The sequence below is a fragment of the Alexandromys fortis genome, unplaced genomic scaffold (assembly GCF_014885135.2).
Source record: "Alexandromys fortis isolate MF-2015 unplaced genomic scaffold, M_Fortis_MF-2015_v1.1 scaffold_3, whole genome shotgun sequence".
Classification (NCBI taxonomy): Eukaryota; Metazoa; Chordata; class Mammalia; order Rodentia; family Cricetidae; genus Alexandromys; species Alexandromys fortis.
This window is the reverse complement of record NW_026067909.1, coordinates 16,220,042-16,239,066: the sequence shown is the minus strand read 5'-3', so window position 1 is coordinate 16,239,066 and position 19,025 is coordinate 16,220,042. Positions and strand designations below refer to the sequence as shown.

The following is a 19,025-nucleotide window of genomic DNA, read 5'->3' as shown; positions in this document are numbered from 1 at the left end:
CTACAAAGTGAGACCCAGTCTCCAAACAAAACAAAAAAAGTTTAGCGAGGCTATCTCCAGGGAAACAATAAAGACTGACAGGCCCACGGCACTAGTTTGGGTGTTAAAGAGATAATGGAGAGATACGCAAAGCAGGGTTACCTATTTCGAGTGCCCCAAGTCCCAAAAGTTCACTGAATTGCAGATCTGAGGAGGTGTGGCCTCATCACTGGACTACAAACTGGTGCATCATGGGACGACTTAAGGAGGGGGGGTGTTAATGCGGCGGCCAGGCGCGGTGGATTATGGGAGCCGTTACTGAAGCCTGCGGAAGCGGGAGAGTTCGTTCGCTGCCAGGCCCGGGAAACCTGGATGAGCGGGGACAGGCCAGCCCCTCTGTGCCCGGCGCGTGTTCCCTGAGCCCACGGCAGCATGCCGCGCCCCGCGTCCGCCGGCCCCGAGATGCTGAGCGTGCGTCGTCTCCCCACAGCCCTGCCATGTCTGGCTGCGAGCTGCCGAGGGGCCTGTGCCCGGACATGTGCCCGGCCTCCGAGCGCGTCCGACGCGAGCGCGAGCACCGCCTGCACCGGCTGGAGGTGGAGCCAGGAAGCCGTGGGAGCGCGCCCCGAGCCGACCCGCGGCGCGCCGTGAAGGAATACTGCCGGCCGGCGGCAGGCAAGCCCCGGCCCCCGCCCGGCCTGCTGCGGCCGCCCCCGGTGCTCCTGGCCACAGTGCACTACCTGGCCGCCGAGGTGGCCGGCCGCGCCGACGCGTCGTGCGCGGAGGTGGTGGGCTTCGTGGCCGACCGCCTGCGCGCTGTGCGGCTGGATCTGTCGCTGCAGGGCGTGGGCGACGCGGAAGCGGCGGCGGTGCTGGAGGCCGCGCTGGCCACGCTGCTGGCCGTGGTGGCGCGGCTGCGGCCGGAAGAGGCGCGCGGAGCCGCGGACCCGGTGCTGCTGCAGAAGCAGGTGCAGGAGGGCTTCGGCTCGCTGCGGCGCTGCTACGCGAGGGGCGGCGCCCCGCACCCCCGCCAGGCCACCTTCCAGGGCCTCTTTCTGCTCTACAATTTGGGTGAGTTGGGGATCCGAGGATTTGGGGGGAGAAGCAGTTCTAGCATCAGTAGCGAGGTGTAGCTTAGGACCGTGGCAGCTTGCATCACTCAGCAATAGCTCCTCCTTGGGAAAGTCAGGTCGGAAGAGCCCGCGAGTCCCGACGAAATTGGGCTATTTTCTCCGTGATAGAGCTGAAGGGAGGTGGATTAGTAATGAGAGAGTTGGCCTAGAAAGCACTTTGAAAACATAAAAACTACTCAGTGGGCTGACTCATGAATGGATCTGACAGAAGTTGCTAAAAGTCTTTTCTGTGGATGAATTATTTATTAAAAGAAAATCCGATGGGCCTGGTGGCAGGCGCCTTTAATCCCAACTCAGAGGCAGGCAGATTCTTTGATTTTTATATGTGAATCCAGTATGTTTGGATCATACACACACAGTGACTTTTCTTTTAATATTTATTATGTATATAATGTTCTGTCTGTGTGTATGCCTGCTGGCCAGGAGAGGGCACCAGACATTACAGATGGTTGTGAGCCACCATGTGGTTGCTGGGAATTGAACTCAGGACCTCTGGAAGAACAGCCAATGCTATTAACCTCTGAGCCATCTCTCCAGCCCCCAGGATGGCTCTTAAACTAATTTACAAAAGTGGCCCAAGGTACCAGTGGCCATGAGTTCCTGGAAATGAAGAGAGTCGTCTTAAAAAAAAAAAAGACCTTTCCAGATAGAGAAATGTAACAGCAGCACTCAAAATCCTTTTGATACTGCAGCCTAGACAGTGGAGAACCAAGGCAGAAAACTGAGGTTTGGGTCTAGCAGGATCAGCCTGAGCTCTAGGACAGCCTCAAGTAAGCCTTTATTTTGGCCCTTGCACTGACTGGTTTTGTGTGTCAACTTGACACAGCTAGAGTCATCAGAGAGGAAGCAGCCTCAGTTGAGGAAATGGCTCCATGAGATCAGCTGTAAGGCATTTTCTCATTTAGTGATTCAATGCAGGAGGGCCCAGCTCATTGTGGGTGATGCCCTACCTAGGCTGGAGGTCCTGGGTTCTATAAGAAAGCAAGCTGAGCGGCCAGGGGCCCACACTTTTAATTTCCACCACACACGGGGAGGCAGAGGTAGGTAGATTGCTGGGAGTATGAGGCTGGTCTGGTCTACAAAGAGAGTTTCAGGACAGCCAGGGCTACACACAGAGAAGCCTTATCTTGAAAAACAGGTAATCTTCAGCTTCAAAATACTGGGGGAAGAAAAAAACAAACAAAAAAGAAAGCGGACTGAGCAGGCCAGTAAGAGCATCACTACATGGCCTCTGCATCCGCTCCTGCCTGCAAGATCCTGCCCTGATTTTCCTTCAGTGATGAACAGGTTTTGGAAGTATAATCCAAATAAGCCCTCTCCTCCCCATCTTGCGATTGGTCATGGTGTTTTGTCTCAGTAATAGGAACCCTGAAGACAGCCTGTATCCCCATCTGGAATGTAAAACACTGCCCACTTGCCCTCTGTAAGGATTGCAGCTGAAAGAGGTCTCTTCTTTGAGAGAAGGGTCAGGTGGCTGCATCTCTGTTGGGAGGAGAGAGGAAGTGGGTTAGCGTCTCCAGGAGGCGTGACTGGAGTTGACAGGTGGGCAGAACCAAGATCTGGAAACGAGCTGGAGGGTGGGATGTGAGGTAGGCCTGATCTAGAAAATATTAAGTCTTCTTGTTCCTTTCTGCTTCTTGCTCTCAGGCTCTGTGGAAGCCCTGCAGGAGGTTCTACAGCTGCCTGCCACCCTTCGTGCCTGCCGACCCCTTCAAACTGCCCTGGCTGTTGACGCTGCCTTCCGTGAAGGCAACCATGCCCGGCTGTTTCGCCTGCTTCGCACCTTGCCCTACCTACAGAGCTGCGCGGTGCAGGGACACATTGGCTATTGTCGCCGCAAAGCGCTGGCCCGCCTGTCCCGTGCCCTGAGCACTCCTAAAGGACAGACCTTGCCTTTGGACTTCATAGTACACCTTCTGGCCCTGGATGGACTCCACGAAGCAGAGGATCTGTGTCGGGCCCATGGACTGACCTTAGATAAGGACAGAGTTGTGTTCCTGAGGGGGCGCTACTCTGAGGAGGGACTCCCACCCCCTGGTACCTGCCACACATTAGTGGGAAGCAAGCTGCAGGGGTGCACCCTGGAGGAGGTGGTCATGGCAGAGGAAGACAGGGACGTGCAGAGATCTGGACCTCCAGCCTGAGAGGGTTGGATCTCCACCAAGGATTGGACCAGAGCACCTGGGGCTCTTCTTCATGATTCCCAAACAATAAAAGGACGGCGTTTTACACGAACTTTTTAGACTTCTTTTATTTGAGGGTTGAGAGGGGAGATAGAACATGGAAGAGCAGGGCAAAAGGAAAGGTTAGGCAGTGGCCTCTACCCGCTGCTTTGGGCCCAAGTTTCACCCACTACCATGAGCAGGTGTGTTTAACTGCAAGAACCCGGCTGTTGCCCCAAAAGCTTGAGAGTGTTTCCTGGTTGTAGCTACTCCTGACCTCATCAAAGACTGGGACATAACCTAGGTAAACAGGTGAGAGGTGCAAGATACGAGGAGCCCCAAGACACAGGGCTAGGGTCAGAGGTCCTCCACGGGTTTCAGGGTGGCTGCTGCTCCCTCCAGTGCCATTACTACAATGCTAAGCTGCCTGTGTACTTCAGCCCACGCTTCAGATCCGGAGTTGGTGTCCTGGGCCCTAGCACAGGCGTTGGCCAGGCCTGGGAATGTGGCAGCAGAGGCTGTGTTGGGTGCCCAGAGCACGTGACTGAGGAGAAACAGCGAGCTGACGGTCAGTGGGGTTGGCCTGGAACTCTGCACTATCAGCAGGCAATCATAAAAGCCCCCACCTGTTGTCTAAAAGCAGTGCAGGGAGGGCCTCATCTCAGCATCAGTGAGTGGATTGTTTGTGAGTGAAGCAGGAAGCCTCTTTGGGTGGGATCACTGCTCCACCCCACCTCCCAGGAGCTTTGGCACAGACTCACCTATAGTACGGATTCTCTGGGAAAGCCCTTGGGTTCAGGAACGCCCGTTCCAAGAGCATTAGCTGATCGTTGACCATCCGTACCTGCAAGGGGCTGGAGGGCATGTCGGTCACCCTGCAAGCCAGCAGTCTAGCTGCTAGCTTTATGTGCGTATGCCCCCTCCCAGATACGTGCCCCCTGCTCATGCTCACTCAGGGCTGCTGTTCTGCAGTGCTGAGATGCGCCTGACCAAGGCCGCAGCTGCTGTCTCAAACTCCTTCACTGCGGTCACCAGGGGATCTGTGTGGGGAACGTGTGGTTTAGCCCTGTCTGAGGATAAAGGGTTCCCTGAACTTCTGTGTCACCGGGGGATCTGTATGAGGAACGTGCGGTTTAGCCCTGTCTGAGGATAGAGGGTTCTCTGAACTTCCGTGTCGGGGTGTGCTTACCCAGGCTGATACCGTGCTGCTCCAGTAGGGTGCCGAGGTCCCTCTGAGCAGCATTCAGGAAGCTGTGCAGCGTCTCACTATAGTCACTGACATGGAGGGGCAGGAAGAGGCTGTCACTGAGCCGAAGAAGCACACTCGCAGCAGTCTGGCCCACGGCTCGGTGGCTGCTGAAATCTGTGGAGGAGACACAAGGCTAGGACTGCATCTTTAGCCCATCTTTCTTTCCTCAGAATGTCCCGGTCCCCTCCTCACCAGGGTCCAGAAACTTCTTCACGTATTCAAACGTGTCAAAAGCCGTGTGGTAGGTAGGGTAGATCCTGGCTGAGGTCTTGCTCTAGAGGAGTAAGGAAGAGGGACCAGGCTGGGGGTGCACCCACATTGGAACGAGGAGGAGTTTGGGGCTGTGAGTCAGATATGGGGATCCCAGCTCCACCACCCAAAGGCCGCATAGCCAGGGGGAGAAAGGGCGTTAGCGCATCCACTCGAGCTGCAGGCCAGAGGCGCTGCAGCCTCCACCGCAGTCCCCACAACGGGATTCCTTAGTTCCTTAACATGACCTGAGTAGTGCCAGTACTCACGAAAGCTTTCTAAACTCAGTGCCGCTAGTCACTGCCATCCTACAACTAGCTGGCAGCTGTGCTTTCTTCCTCCTGAGTAGGACACACCATGACACGGCAGGGCTTTGCAGATGAGGAAGATGGAGCATGTCTGCATCAGTGCAGTCTGATGGGTGGAAACATGCTCAGAGAACCCAAGAAAGTCGGTGTGATGTTGGAGGCTCATATAGAGAGTGGTGCTATTAGGAGGTGTGGCTTTGCTGGAATAGGTTTAGCCTCACTGAAGGAAGTGTGTCACTGTGGGGGTGGGCCTTGAGTCTTCTATGCCCAACCTACAGTGACACAGTTCACTTCCTGTGGCCTGGAGATCAAGACAGAACTCTCAGCTCCTTCTCCAGCACCACCTCTGCCTGAGTGCTACCATGCTTCCTGCCTCGATGACAACAGACTAGACCCTGAAACTGTAAGCCACCCCAATCAGATATTTTCCTTTATAAGAATTGCTGTGGCCGGGCGATGGTGGTGCACTAGGGAGGCAGAGGCAGGCGGATCTCTGTGAGTTCGAGACAAGCCTGGTCTACAGAGCTAGTTCCAGGACGGGCTCCAAAGCCACAGAGAAACCCTGTCTCGAAAAACCAAAAAAAAAAAAAAGAATTGCTGTGGCCATGGTGTCTCTTCACAGCAATAGGAACCAACTAAGACAGCTGACCTGTGTTGACCAGTATTAATGACTAGTTTTTTTTATTTTATTTATTTATTTATTTATTTATTTATTTATTATGTATGCAATATTCTGTCTGCATGTATGCCTGCAGGCCAGAAGAAGGCACCAGACCTCAGTACAGATGGTTGTGAGCCACCATGTGGTTGCTGGGAATTGAACTCAGGACCTTTGGTAGAGCAGGCAAGGCTCTTAACCTCTGAGCCATCTCTCCAAGCCCCTTAATGAGCTAGTTTTAACGGTCAACTTGACACCATCCGGAATCACCTGGGAAGAGACTCTTTAAGGGATTGTCTAGATCAGGAGGGCGTGTCAGTCATAGAAACAGGAAACAGACGTGAGCCAGTCTGTACCAAACCTTCCCCTGAGGTTTGATGCATCCGTACTGGGAGGGAAGTGGCGTTGAAGACTGCTCACCCGGTCATAGGTGTAGGCCAGGTCCATGGAAGAGATGCCCAGGAAGTGGATGAATGAGGCGTAGTCGCTGCCTGCACCCAGTGTACCTAGACTAGAGGAGGGAAGAGAATAGCGTTTGGCGGGTGCTGGGTGGACATGCTGGGCCTGTGGTCCTGCTTTTCTGGTTTCTGGGCTCACCTGGGGACCAGGCCATACACTGTACTGCTGCGGTTGGTATATTGGATCCAGTTGTCATAGATACTGAGGCCGCTGCGACCTGGTGCACTGATCTGGTACAGAGAGAATCATCTGGTGGCTCAGGAAGCCCAGCCACTCTGCCAGACCCCAATCCCCAGATTAACTGTGATCTGGGCTCCAGTCCTGCCCACCCCACATAGATCCACCATCACCCCTTGTACCTCTTTGGTGGCAGAGAAGATGACGCTTTGTACAGGGGGTGTCCCCTGTGCCCGGAGGGTAGCATTGGCTGTGGAAGGAAGCAAGGAGATCCGTTCAGACCTAGCTCCTTCCTGCTCCAGGCCACTCACAGCTGGCAGAGCCTCCCATACCGAACACAGAGATATCCACATTGATGTAGGCCACCGTGCGCTCCTGCAGCTTGCTGAGGAACTCCTACAGGGTGGGGGAACACCTCGGTTTGTCATGGCCACATCCAAAGACCCTTTCCACCCATTCCTTTGTGGGACTTACTCACCTCTGTGAATTCCGTAGAGCCAATGAGCCCGAATTCCTCTGCCCCCCAGCTGGCGAAGATGATGGATCTACGGGGTCTCCAGGTGCCTGGAGAGAAGAGGCCATGAGGAGTCAAAGGTCAGGGAGTAGCTGGGGACATGGAAGGAAGGGAGGAGCTAGAAAAGGTGTGCACCCTTCTCTCACCCTTCCAGGAGACAGTCCCTTCTAGCCTCCCCCTCTCAACATACTGCCCAAGGTCATAGCCTGTAAACAGCAGAGCCACGTTCAAATCCAGACAGCTGGCTCTAGAGCCCTGTGGTTTATCCAGTGCCCCACCCTGCCTCCCACAGTCCCCAGCCACCCAGAGACTCCATGCTTGCCCCTCATGGACTCCGTATTCCCTCAGCTCCGCGTGCTCCCTGTTTTGTTATCACCTCTGGCTGCAATTGGATTATTTGATCATTATTGTTTGAGTCTTACTTTGTTATTTTCTGAAACGGGGTCATGCTATATAGTTCAGGTGGGCCTAGAACTACTCACGGAGCACAAGTTGGTCTTAAACTCACCATCCCCCTGCCTCCACCTCCCCAGTGTTAAGACCACTGTGTACCTGAGATTGACCTTGAACTTCTAATCCTCCTGCCTCCACTGGAATCAAATCCAGGGCCTCTTGGATGCTAGGCAAGCAGTTTCACAACTGACCTGCAACCCCAACCCTTATTTATTCATTTACTTATTTCCTTTTGAGATAGGGTCTCACGCTGTGGCCCTGGATGGTCTGAAACCCACTCTGTAGACCAGGCTGGCCTGGAGCTCCCGGCATTCCTGCCTAGGTCTTAAGAGATCTGAGCTTGGCTGGGCGGTGGTGGTGCACGCCTTTAATCCCAGCACTTGGGAGGCAGAGGCAGGCGGATCTCTGTGAGTTTGAGACCAGCCTGGTCTACAAGACTAGTTCCAGGACAGGCTCCAAAACCACAGAGAAACCCTGTCTTGAAAAAGAAAAAAAAAAAAAAAAAGAGAGAGAGAGAGAGATCTGAGCTTGGGGGCTGGAGAGATGGCTCAGTGATTAAGAGCACTGACTGCTCTTCCAGAGGATCTGGGTTCAATTCCCAGTACCCACATGGCAGCTCACAACTGTTTGAAGATCAGTTCCAGGGAATCTGACACTTTACACCAATGCACATAAAATAAAGTTAAATAAACCATAAAAATATTTTTTTAAAAAAGAGATCTGAACTTACAGACATAGGCCGCCATACCTAACACTCAGCTTTTGGCTTAAGGGAAAAAAATGGTTATATACACTATGATTACATGTTTGCGGCTACAAATCCCCACACTTTTCCTTGCCAGAGATGTAGAACCTGACTGTAATCAGGCTAGCCCAGACAAGAGCAGCTAAGGGGCTGCTAGAAACGGAAGGACCCCAGTGAGACAGGCACAGTGTGGTCCTGGGTCAGACCCCCGAGGTTCTGTGGGTGCCAGTGGATGTGTGTGCAGTCCAGACGTTAGGGGTGTTGATTGTTTTCTCATTTTCAGAAAGCACATATCTCCATACTATGTATTAATGTTCCCTGACAATCTGCAGGTGAATCCATTATTTAGATTCTGCTACTTTGAGATATTAAATTATAATCAGTGCATAAAGAAAAGATTAGCTATGCCGAAGTAACCCCTTGGTTTTTTGAGATGAGGTCTCCATGGCAGGGAACTCATCAAGCAGGCTAGACTGGCTGGCCACAGAGCTCCCTGAATCTACCTGTCTCCAGCTCACCACCTGGCCTCAGCTGGTCTCGGCAGTGCTAACAACTCCCCAGTTCATGTCACAAGTGCCTTTTCCAACCTGGACACAGACACCCTCAACCTCCTTCCTGCCCTTTCCTCTGATAGCCACAGTCCCTGGCTGCTCAGCTTTCTCCCTTCCTGAGGGATGCTGGTGCTGGAATGTCACCAGGACAGTTAGACTTTCCTTAAAAGGCATGACACCTCCATGGGCAGAGCATAGACGGACCATGTTTACAGCCTGGGGGGCCTGGCTCTACTAGGAGGCTCCTGAAGACTGCTACCACATCAGTATTCTGTTCCTTGAGCCCTGAGGCTCCCAAGGCCAGGTAATTATGCCCCAGGGCTCATGGCCTGGCTCAGGTGAGCCCTGGAGTTGGGAGGAAGCAGACGTGGGCTGGAAATGACTCTGGGGTTTCTGGAGGAGTTACCAGGAGAAAGGATAGCCTCACCCTTCTTTAGCAAGGTCCCCAGGACTCGGGAGATCTCCAGGAGGACGGCGGTACCGGTGCTGGGGTCCACGGCTCCGTGTACCCAGCTGTCCCGATGGTTTCCATAGATCACATAACGATCTGAAGGGAGGACCAGAGTCGGAGGGGCAGAAAAGGGACAGCAGAGGGCAGGCAGACCAAGGTGGGCTGCAACCAGGGCAAGCCGCAGGGGAGTGGCAGGGCTTGGTGCTAACAGGCTCACCAGGCTCCACTGCCCCCTGGATGATGCCCAGCACGTTGGAGGAGTTTCTCAGCTCCCGGCTGTTGTGAACTCTCACTTTCACCTCGCTAGGGGTAGGATAAAGGATATGATTAGAATTTAAGCACTCTCCTGTCCCCCTATCAAATTTAGGAGAAAGTGAGGCCAAGAGAAAGGTGACAGACACCACCAGTCACTAGCCCAGTAGGGACCCAGAAAAGCAGTAAGTAAAGCTGTCCCTCTTTTGGTTGGAAGTCTCCTTGGCTTGGGAAGAGGGGACAGACACCTGGTGGCAGGAATGCTCAGATGGGGACGTTGGCCAGCAGTGTACTGGCCAGTCCTGGTTCAAAGGGGGCAGTGGTGGGAGGGGCAGGGAGAACCCATGGGGCTTGGGGGCCACAGTTCTTTCAGTGAGCTTCCCCCAAAGGCCAAGCTGTTCTGGAGAGAGCTGGGAGATGGTCATGGAGAGGGAGGAAAGAAAGTCAGGGAAGAAGGGAATTGGGGGTACTGAAGGGAAGAAGGAAACTCCGCCTTACCTGCCTGCTGGGAAGCTCCCATCCTGCTTGAAGCCAGGCCCCAGATTGTAGTCACAGCCCAGGGCTCCCTTCCAGGAGGCACTGGCAGGGGGTCCAGTGAGGTTGCTGGGGAGGAGAGAGTGCCATGAGGGTAAGTTTGGCATCTGCAGGTGTCTGGGGAAGGGCAGAGGACTGGGCACAGGCTCACCAGAGCAGGTCTCTTGCATCCTCAAAGCCAATGGGCTGGGCAGGAATTGGGGGAATTCCCGAGATGTTGTTAATATCCAGGCGGAAAGAAGAGGGGTGAGCTGGAAGGTAGGGAGTCAGAGGGTCCCCAAAATACTCATAGTAGGAGCCTCGCTCCACACCTGAGGGAGGCAGTCCCCAGGAGTTGGGGAAGGTTTCGCTGGGCAAGGTCTTCCCATCATTGATGTCCCCAGGGTCTGTGTATACCAGCACTCCAACCACTCCGTGTTTGGCAGCATTAATGGCCTGCAGAAAGCAGAGGAGACTGTGTGTAAGTGACAGATGGGGACAGGCATGCCCTATGCCGCCTCCTCGCCTCCTCGATTCTCTACATGGAAATCAGAATTGCTTTGCCTTCCCATGAGCAAGAAAATGCTGGCCCAAGACATTTATGGTAGAACTACTTGGGCTACTGGCGAAGTCTGGCTGAGAAAATGGGAGCAATCCTTGGATGGAATACTATAAAGGAATGAGATGTAGCCAGGCGGTGGTAGCGCACGCCTTTAATCCCAGCACTCAGGAGGCAGAGGCAGATGATCTCTGTGAGTTTAAGGACAGCCTGGTCTACAAGAGCTCATTCCAGGACAGCTAGGGCTGTTACACAGAGAAACCCTGTATCAAAAAACGAAAAAAGAAAAGAAAGAATGAGATGTAAGTCATTTTTTGTGGTGGCAAATGCCTGTAATCCCCACACTCCAGAAGCATAAACAGGATGTTGTGCAGTTGAGGCTTGCCTGGACCACAGAGTGCAACTCCGTTTCAAGCAGAAAAAAAGAAAAAAAGTGTGTACCCTTCATAAGCAGCAGCATTCTCCACATCTAAAATGTGAGCCAAGGAGAGTGTCCATCAGCGTTCACATGAGGATAAGGTGGTATAGGCCTGGAGACAAGGTCTTATGCAACCCATGCTGACCTCAAACTCTATCCAAGGATGACTCGAACTTCTGGTCCTGCCTTCACCCCCATCCCTCCAGTGCTGATATTATAGGCTACAGCATTCAGTTCTCTGGACTGCTGGGAACCCGATGTAGGGCCTTGTACATGTCAGCAACCAATTGTACCAACTGAAGGGCATCCCAGTCCAACTGTGCCTGTTATTTGGAACCTTGAAACTGGTAGGCTAGGTGAAATAACTCAGTCTGATACAAAAGGCCACATATTGTAAGTCTGGTGCCTTTACAGTACCCAGGAGGCTGAGATAGGCAAATCTCGTGAGTTCAAGGTCAGCCATGTCCACACAGAGTTCCAGGACAGTCAGGGCTATGTAGAGAAACCCTGCCTCAAAAAAAAAAAAGGGGGGGGGGCTGGAGAGATGGCTCAGAGGTTAAGAGCACTGGCTACTCTTCCAGAGGTCCTGAGTTCAATTCCCAGCAACCACATGGTGGCTCACAACCATCTGTACTGAGATCTGGTGCCCTGCTCTGGCGTGCGGGCATATATCGAGGCAGAATGTTGTATACATAATAAATAAATAAATCTTTTTAGAAAAAAAGAAAAGAAAAAGATAAATGTACGATTTTTAATTTTTAAAAATTTGTTTGTGTGTGTTTATTTATNTTTTTGGTTTTTCGAGACAGGGTTTCTCTGTAGCTTTGGAGCCTGTCCTGGAACTAGCTCTGTAGACCAGGCTGGTCTTGAACTCACAGAGATCCGCCTGCCTCTGCCTCCCGAGTGCTGGGATTAAAGGCGTGCGCCACCATCGCCCGGCTTGATTTTGTCTTTTGAAGACAAGGTTTCTCCGTGTAGCCCTGGCTATCCCAGAACTCCTCTGTTGACCAGGCTGGCCTTAAACTCAGAGTTCCTTCCTCCTGCCTCTGCTCCCCAGGCCCGGATTAAAGGCATGTGTCAACACCACCGCCACTTGTAACTCCATCACAATGGGATCAGGTGCCCTCTTCTAGCCACAGAAGGCACCCACACAACATAAACATACAGGCACAGAGACACAAAAACAAAGAAACGTCTGAAATCCTTTTTCATTAAAAAAAAAAAATAAAGAAGTTGGCAGGGCTAGAGAGAGTGCTAGCTGCGCCAGGTAAAGGAGGCACAGACCTTTAATCCCAGGAGACTGAGGCAGGTGGATCTCCTTGAGTTCAAGGCCAGCCTGCTAAACAACAAAGCAAGTTCCAGGACAGCCAAGGCTACACAGAACAGCAAAAAACAGCAAAAATCAATCAAACAAAAAGACCACTGACTACTCTTCCAGAGGACCTGGGTTCAGTTTCCAGCACATACATGGTGGTTTATAAACATCTAGAATTCCAGTTTCAGGGGATCTGATGCCCTCTCTGCATTTATATGGGGGGGAGGGGGCAAAACACTCATGCACATCAATTAAAACCAGAAAAGAACTTGGAGTTGAGGCTACCAGAGACCTAAGGAGCAGCGGGAGAAGACATTGTTAAATGGAAGTTCAGTTTCAATAAACAAAAACAAAACAGGTGTGAAGGCACATGCCTTTAATCCCAGCACTCAGATCTCTGTGAGTTTGAGGCTAGACTGTCTACAAATCTGGTTCCAGGACAGCCAGGGCTGTTACACAGAAAAACCCTACCCCCTCCCCACAAAATAAGAGGAAAGATTTATTCTTTGTTTAAATTGTGTGTGTGTGTGTGTGTGTGTGCGAGTGTGTGTCTGTATTGCACGAGTGCCCGTACCTGAGGAGGCCAGAGGTGCCTGATCCCCCTGGAGCTGGAGTTTCAGATAGTTGTGAGCCACCTGACTGGGATCTGGGAACTGAACTCAGGCCCTCTGCAAGAGCAGTATGACTTTTAGTAGCCAAGTCAGCTCTACAGCCCCTTGAATGTTGGTTGCAATAATGCTAAGGCGCTGGGGGCTGGAGAGGTGGCTCAGAGGTTAAGAGCACTGACTGTTCTTCCAAAGGTCCTGAGTTCAATTCCTAGCAACCATATGGTGGTTCACAACCATCTGTAATGGGGTCTGGTGCCCTCTTCTGGCCTGCAGACATACATGGAAGGAATGCTGTATACATAATAAATAAATATTTTAAAAAAAATAATGCTAAGGCGCTAAACCTGGACAGCAATGATGGTGCATATTGCCAATGTTCTGAACACACCATAGACTTTAAAACGGTGACAGCCAAACCAGGCTGTAACCCTAGCACTCAGAAGGCTGAAGCAGGAGGATCACCTTGAGTTGGAGGTAAGCCTGGGCTACATAGTGAGTTCTAGGCTAGCCTGTGCTGTAGCACAAGGCCTTTCCTCAATCTTCGCACACATCATTAAAAAAGAGGTGAGCGTCGAAGCGAGCATGGTGGTGCACATTTGCAAGCCCAGAACTTGGGAAGCTGAGGCAGGAGGATTGGGAGTTCAAGATTAACCTGAGATACACAGTGAGTTTGAAACTAGGTTTGGCTACGTAGTAAGACTCCAAAACAACGAAAAAGACAAACAAGCAAACAAACAAAAAGGAGACTAACAGTGAGATAACGTGGTGGATAGCCGCTATAAACCAGGCCTGCTGCGCCACACCTGTGAGACCTGCCTGTGGTAGGTGGAGACTGCGGGGGCAGAAGCTCAGGGTTCAAGGCCAGCCTCTGCCACCAGAAAAAGAAAAAAATCCTTTCCTCCCCAAGGTGCTTTAGTCCTTACTAAAGTCCTTACCACCACACCGGGTTTGTTTGTTTGTTTTTCTGGACTGGAACTCTCAGAGGTCTTTCTACCTCTGCCTCCCTCCTCAGGGAGTTCAGGCGTGTTCCACTTTCACCTCATCTTTTGAGACAGCCTCTCTCCCTGAAACCTAGAGCTCCCCAATTTGACAAGACAACTGGATCCTCTGTGCTGCAGAAAGGAGCCTTAGGATGTGTTGTTAGTGGTCCGTTTTTTGTCTAGTTAGCCCCGCCCCCAGGCCCAAGAGTACACAGTTGGTATCAGCAGACACTGACTAGACTCAGGGCCTGAGCTCAGCACCCAGAGAAGGAGCAGACAGCGTAATAGATGAAAAGGAGAGAGCCGCGAACATTGCAAGCCTGGAGGTGTGGCTGGCCCTGAGCAGGGCGGCCTGACCCTGCTCCAGAATGCCGGCCAGCCTTTGTCTCTCCTCCCTTCTGGCTGGAGAGGAAATGCCAGTTTTTAAGATGTCTGTCTGCTGCTTTTGCAGGTCACCAGGTCTCTGAATAAAACACAACATAAAGATTCAATTCCTGGGCTGGTAAGAAGGCACAGCATGCAAAAGGTGCTTGCCGCCAAGCCTGATGACCTGAGTTCAAGACCTGGGGTAAACATAGTGTGTTGGAGAGAACTGACTGCTGCAAGTTCCCACACACAGGACATTCTTTTCAATAAACAAGTGTTTTAAAAAGGTTTTTTAAAGGGGCTGGAGAGATGGCTCAGAGGTTAAGAGCATTGCCTGCTCTTCCAAAGGTCCTGAGTTCAATTCCCAGCAACCACATGGTGGCTCACAACCATCTGTAATGGGGTCTGGTGCTCTCTTCTGGCCTTCAGGCATACACACAGACAAAATATTGTATGCATAATAAATAAATAAATTAATTAATTAAAAAAAAGGTTTTTAAAATATTTTTTGACCTTTCTTTTAAAATTTGCTAATTAGCTGGGCAGTGGTGGTACACATTTCATTCCAGCACTTGGGAGGCAGAGGCAGGTGGATCTCTGAGTTCCAGCCCAGCCTGGTCTACAGAGCGAGTTCCAGGACAGCCAGGGCTACACAGAGTGACCCTGTTGGCCCTTGGGGTGCCAGGCAGCACAGCCCGGGTGTTCAGGGACACCAGTCCACATATGCTCCCAGCTCAGCCTCTTTCCTCTCCCAGCACTGCTTCCTCTCTGCCCTTTTCCCCTGGGTGCTCTGTCTGCCCCTGGCCCTTCTCCACCCGGGCATCTGCATGGCGAATGCTACTTACCTTGGCGCCACGCCCCACGCCCCCATAGCGAGTCAGGGCGATGGTGCCTTCGAGCTTGATTCCCTTAGTCTCTAGCTCCTTGAAGTCCTCTTCAGAGCCTCGGTTGGCATAGACGAGGAGGCCCTAATCCCAAGAGAAGAGATCTGGAAGGCCAGCTTGGCCAAAGTCGGGTACACAGGGAGACAAAGATTGAGTAGCAATAGCAAGAAAGTTTGTTCTCCCCACTCCTCTTATGTACCCCAAAGATGGCTGCCTTCTCTATCTAGGTGACCTGTTCAAAGCTTTGAGCAGGGACCACTAACCAGCGTTTACTGAACGACTGACTGACAGATGGGGGGTAGGAGTAGCCCAGCAGGTGTGAGGTCAGTGAAGGGGTTTGGGCTCCGCTTAAAGCGCTTCTCAGATGCCTCAGCTTCAGAGTGGGAAGAGGGGGAACCAAGGAGAGCTAGAATATGGTAGGGGGTTCCAGGCTCACTTGTGGGGTGCCAGCCGGTGCATAGGCAGCATAAGGTTGCAACACATTGGGCCCCTGCTGCTCCCCGGTCAGATTTTTCTCTCCGGGTTGGAAGGCGTGGAGGACGGTTCCATCAGGGCCCACTGTGTGAGAAGGCCTGGTTATAGCTGGGCCCAGCAGCAGCCCTCTCCACCCCGGCTTTCCTGGACAGGACCTCACCGACTTCCACGACGTTCGGCTGATCCCGGTTGGGGAAGGAGAGCAGGACGGTATACTCATAGGACTTGGCGGAGTCCAGGCCAGTTGCTGTATCCTGCCAGCGCTCCAGCAGTAGGCGCACCAGGGCCTCATCCCGAGGGCTGGAGGCCACGTGCGGCTCCTTGGAGAGTTCTCTGCAGGGTGAGCAGGGGAGGGGGGAGGATGTCAGGGGAGGCTTCCAGCTAACAGGGTTTTGGGTGGGCCCACTGCTCACCGAAGGTTCTCTTGGATCCTGCTGGCATCAAGTTGTTCCATTACAAGGTTAAGGATCTCCAGGTCCAAGTCCTGGGAGTCTGAAGTGCTGGGGGCTGGAGGGTCAGTTGCTTTGGGGATAGCAAAGTGGCCCAGAATGATCCCCAGCCCCAAGAGGGCAGCAGCCCCGACAACCGCCCCCAGTATTTTTGCCCAGTGCATCCTGTGGAAACAGCCGAGCAGCCCTGACTGGGCTTTTTTATATGTGGGGTGTCTGGCTGGTTAACTATTACTCATGGGTGGTGCTGTTCTTTTGCCCCTGTGAAGAGCCAGGGAACGTCCTGCAGTGACAGCCAGAAGCTGACACCCGAATCACATTTTGAATTGTTTACCTGTAAAGGCTCTCCAAAGGAATCAGGACAATGCAGGAACACCGCAGCTGACAAAGGGAATGATCCTTCCGGGGTCTCCTTGTGACACAGCACAGCAGGTCTGGGACACACACACACACACACACACACACACACAGGGCCCTGCTGACTGCCCCCCTGTGACTCTTGTGCCATTCAGTCTCTGGCACTGGTGCCTTGATGGCCTGAGCAGACTTTTTAGTTTAAATGATGTCCTTTTGCTAGACAAGCCATGTCATGTTAGACATTCACTTAGCTTCCCTGAGCCCGTTTTCCTTGCTAGAAAACGGTGCTGTTGTCTTCGTGAAGCAAGACACCATCTGGAGAGATGTTAACAGCCCAGTGTCAGAGCACAAATGCGGGAAAAGGCTGGCGGGATTTCCAGTTTCTGCCGCTCAGAAGTTCCAGTTTGTGGAAGTGGGACTTGTGAAGGCGAGCCTGTTGCCGAACCTAAACCAGGAAGCCCATATCACTCCAGCAAAACAAAGTTCTCCATCCACAGATGTGGAATTTACCCATCATCCTCCCCCCCCCCCCCTCTCCCCAAAGACAGAATCTCATTCTATAGCGTTAGGAGGCCTACAACTCTCTAGATCAGGCTACTCTCAATTTCACAGACATCTGCCAGCCTCTCCCACTTCTACAAGATTAGAGGCTGCACCACCGGGCTTGCCCTCACTCATCCTATCTGCCCCTCCCACCCTCATCTACTCCTCTTACTGCCCCACAGCCCCACCACCCGTCCATCCTTCCTCCCCACCACTTGCCTTCCTCTTCCATCCTTCTTCCCCACTGACCCTCATCTGTCTCTCAACACCCATTTTCCTATCTATTTCCTCCTACGTTTTTTCAGCTCTAAGCCAGCTTCATGGCAGGTCCTGAGGAAGCAAAGTCCAGCAGGAGAGACAGACAGGCTTGATGACTATCAAGGCCAAGACTGTGGCCTTGGTCTTATCAGAAGATTGTCAATTTGGGGGAACTGGAGGACAGTTGCTTAATTATCTGATAAACTGAATGCAGATTCAGATGACTCTCAGGGTACAGCCACACCCTGTTCTGAAGGATTTAGTTCTTGGAACTTTTGAAGCCACGGGTGGGACACCTAGCCCATAGTGAGTATGCAGCTGTGTTTGAGTCTCAGAGCTTGGTGAACAACATTTCTTTGTGCAACATTTGAGAAATCAACTCAAGCCAGGCATGATGGTACCAGCAATCACAGCCCTCTGTGGTGGAAGCAGGAGGATCAGGAGTTCAAGACCACCCTGGGAAATAGTGAGTTTGAGGCTAGCCCCATGAGACCCTACAAAAAAAAAAAAAACCCAAAACGTTGGTGAAGGAGGTCCTCCTGTCTATGTGTTGCTTTCATTGGTTAATAAAGGACTGCTTTGAGCCTATAGCAGAGCTGTAGGGGAACAGAGCTAGACGGGGACAACTAAAGGAAGTGTTGGGAAGAAGAGGTAGAGAGAGAAGCCATGGATCTTCCACCTGAGACAGACACCAGTTAGAATCTTTGCCAGTAAGCCACTGCCACGTGGCAATATACACATTAATAAAAATGGGTAAATTAATATGAGTTAGCCAATAAGAAGCTACAGCTAATGGGCCAAGCAATGTTTTAATTAATACAATTTCTGTGTGATTATTTTGGTTCTGGGTGGCCAGGATGAACAAGCGGGCTCTCCTCCTACAAATTGGTGCTCCAATGTGTGCTAGCTAAATCCACATAAAACCTGAGAAAGCTTGAAGAGAAATTCTAGTCCAAAAAAGAAAAAAATACAGAGTTTAACACAGCTTCTTGCTGTTTGCTGGTGGCTTGCCGCAGCTCCATTAAGAGAGATTTCCTGATCCAGCCATAGCAGGAAAAAAGCCACAGCCGTTTTAAAACACGGCTTCCTGGGTTGTGCCGTCAGTGCCAACTCTGGCTATGAAGCATTTCAATGGCATTTCAATGGTGTTTGTGTGCCCACTCGGTGTCATCAGGAAAGTAGCAGAGACTATGCCCACTGCTCAGCGTTCCCCACTTGGGCAGGCAGCAGGATCAGGTCTACTAGGCTTGCACAGGTGGGAGAGCGGGGCAGATTCCTGCAGCCATAAACAGAGATGTTTCCAGGCTGCACAGTGCTCTTGCATGGCAGATTTGGCTGTTACTCAGATAAAAAAGGTTTATGTGCTGCACACTCATGCTGCATGTGGCTCCTGCCTGGCAGCCCCAGAGCTAACACTAGTGGTGCTCCACCATTTTAAAGGTGGAGAGAGGTGGAGCCAGCATCCAGAGCCACTGCAACCAAGCTGGTTACCATTTAAAAAGCTCTTCATGATAGTAGAGTGATGTGGGAGTGATTTCTTATTAATAAAGAAACTGCCTAGGCCCCTTGATAGGCCCACCCTTAGGTGGGTGGAGAAAACAGAAGAGAATTCTGGGAGAAAGAAGCTTAGTGAGGAGTCTCCATGATGCTCCCACTCCAGACAGATGCAGGTTAAGATCCTCCCTGGTAAGCCAGCTCATGGGCTACACAGAATATTAGAAATGGGTTAGAACAATATGTAAGAGCTAGCCAATAAGAAGCTGGAACTAGCCGGGCCAGGCAGTGTTTGAAAGAATACAGTTTCCGTGTAATTATTTCGGGGCATAAGCTAGCCATGCGGGCGGCTGGGTGCCGGGGACGCAGCCCCGCCGCTCCTAATTCAACAGTAGAGAATTACAGATAATGCAATAAGGACAGATTCAGACATAAAAGAACTCTAAATGGGTCACAGTGTTGGATAA

General features: G+C 51.9%; 2 protein-coding genes across 3 annotated transcripts; one reads left to right on the top strand and one right to left on the bottom strand.

Moving 5' to 3' along the window:
• Positions 1-255: 255 nt before the first annotated feature.
• On the top strand, positions 256-3,341 carry Sac3d1 (SAC3 domain containing 1). Its single transcript, XM_050137402.1, has 2 exons — positions 256-1,050; positions 2,760-3,341. Exons 1-2 carry the CDS (start codon positions 285-287, stop codon positions 3,254-3,256), a joined length of 1,263 nt encoding a protein of 420 aa, XP_049993359.1. The 5' UTR covers positions 256-284; the 3' UTR covers positions 3,257-3,341.
• Positions 3,342-3,344: 3 nt separating this feature from the next.
• Naaladl1 (N-acetylated alpha-linked acidic dipeptidase like 1) lies at positions 3,345-17,155 on the bottom strand. Of its 2 annotated transcripts, XM_050137401.1 has the most exons (20): positions 17,102-17,155; positions 16,241-16,708; positions 15,871-15,964; positions 15,618-15,790; positions 15,420-15,541; positions 14,945-15,067; positions 10,026-10,309; positions 9,839-9,943; positions 9,306-9,391; positions 9,065-9,184; positions 6,853-6,938; positions 6,707-6,770; positions 6,557-6,624; positions 6,336-6,427; positions 6,159-6,249; positions 4,716-4,797; positions 4,464-4,637; positions 4,227-4,314; positions 4,036-4,128; positions 3,345-3,818 (listed from the first exon to the last, which is right to left on the bottom strand). In XM_050137401.1, exons 3-20 carry the CDS (start codon positions 15,909-15,911, stop codon positions 3,632-3,634), a joined length of 2,079 nt encoding a protein of 692 aa, XP_049993358.1. In that variant the 5' UTR covers positions 15,912-15,964; positions 16,241-16,708; positions 17,102-17,155; the 3' UTR covers positions 3,345-3,631. The 2 variants fall into 2 exon arrangements, with proteins under 2 accessions (XP_049993358.1, XP_049993357.1); XM_050137400.1 differs by having other exon boundaries at positions 15,871-16,708.
• Positions 17,156-19,025: the final 1,870 nt, after the last annotated feature.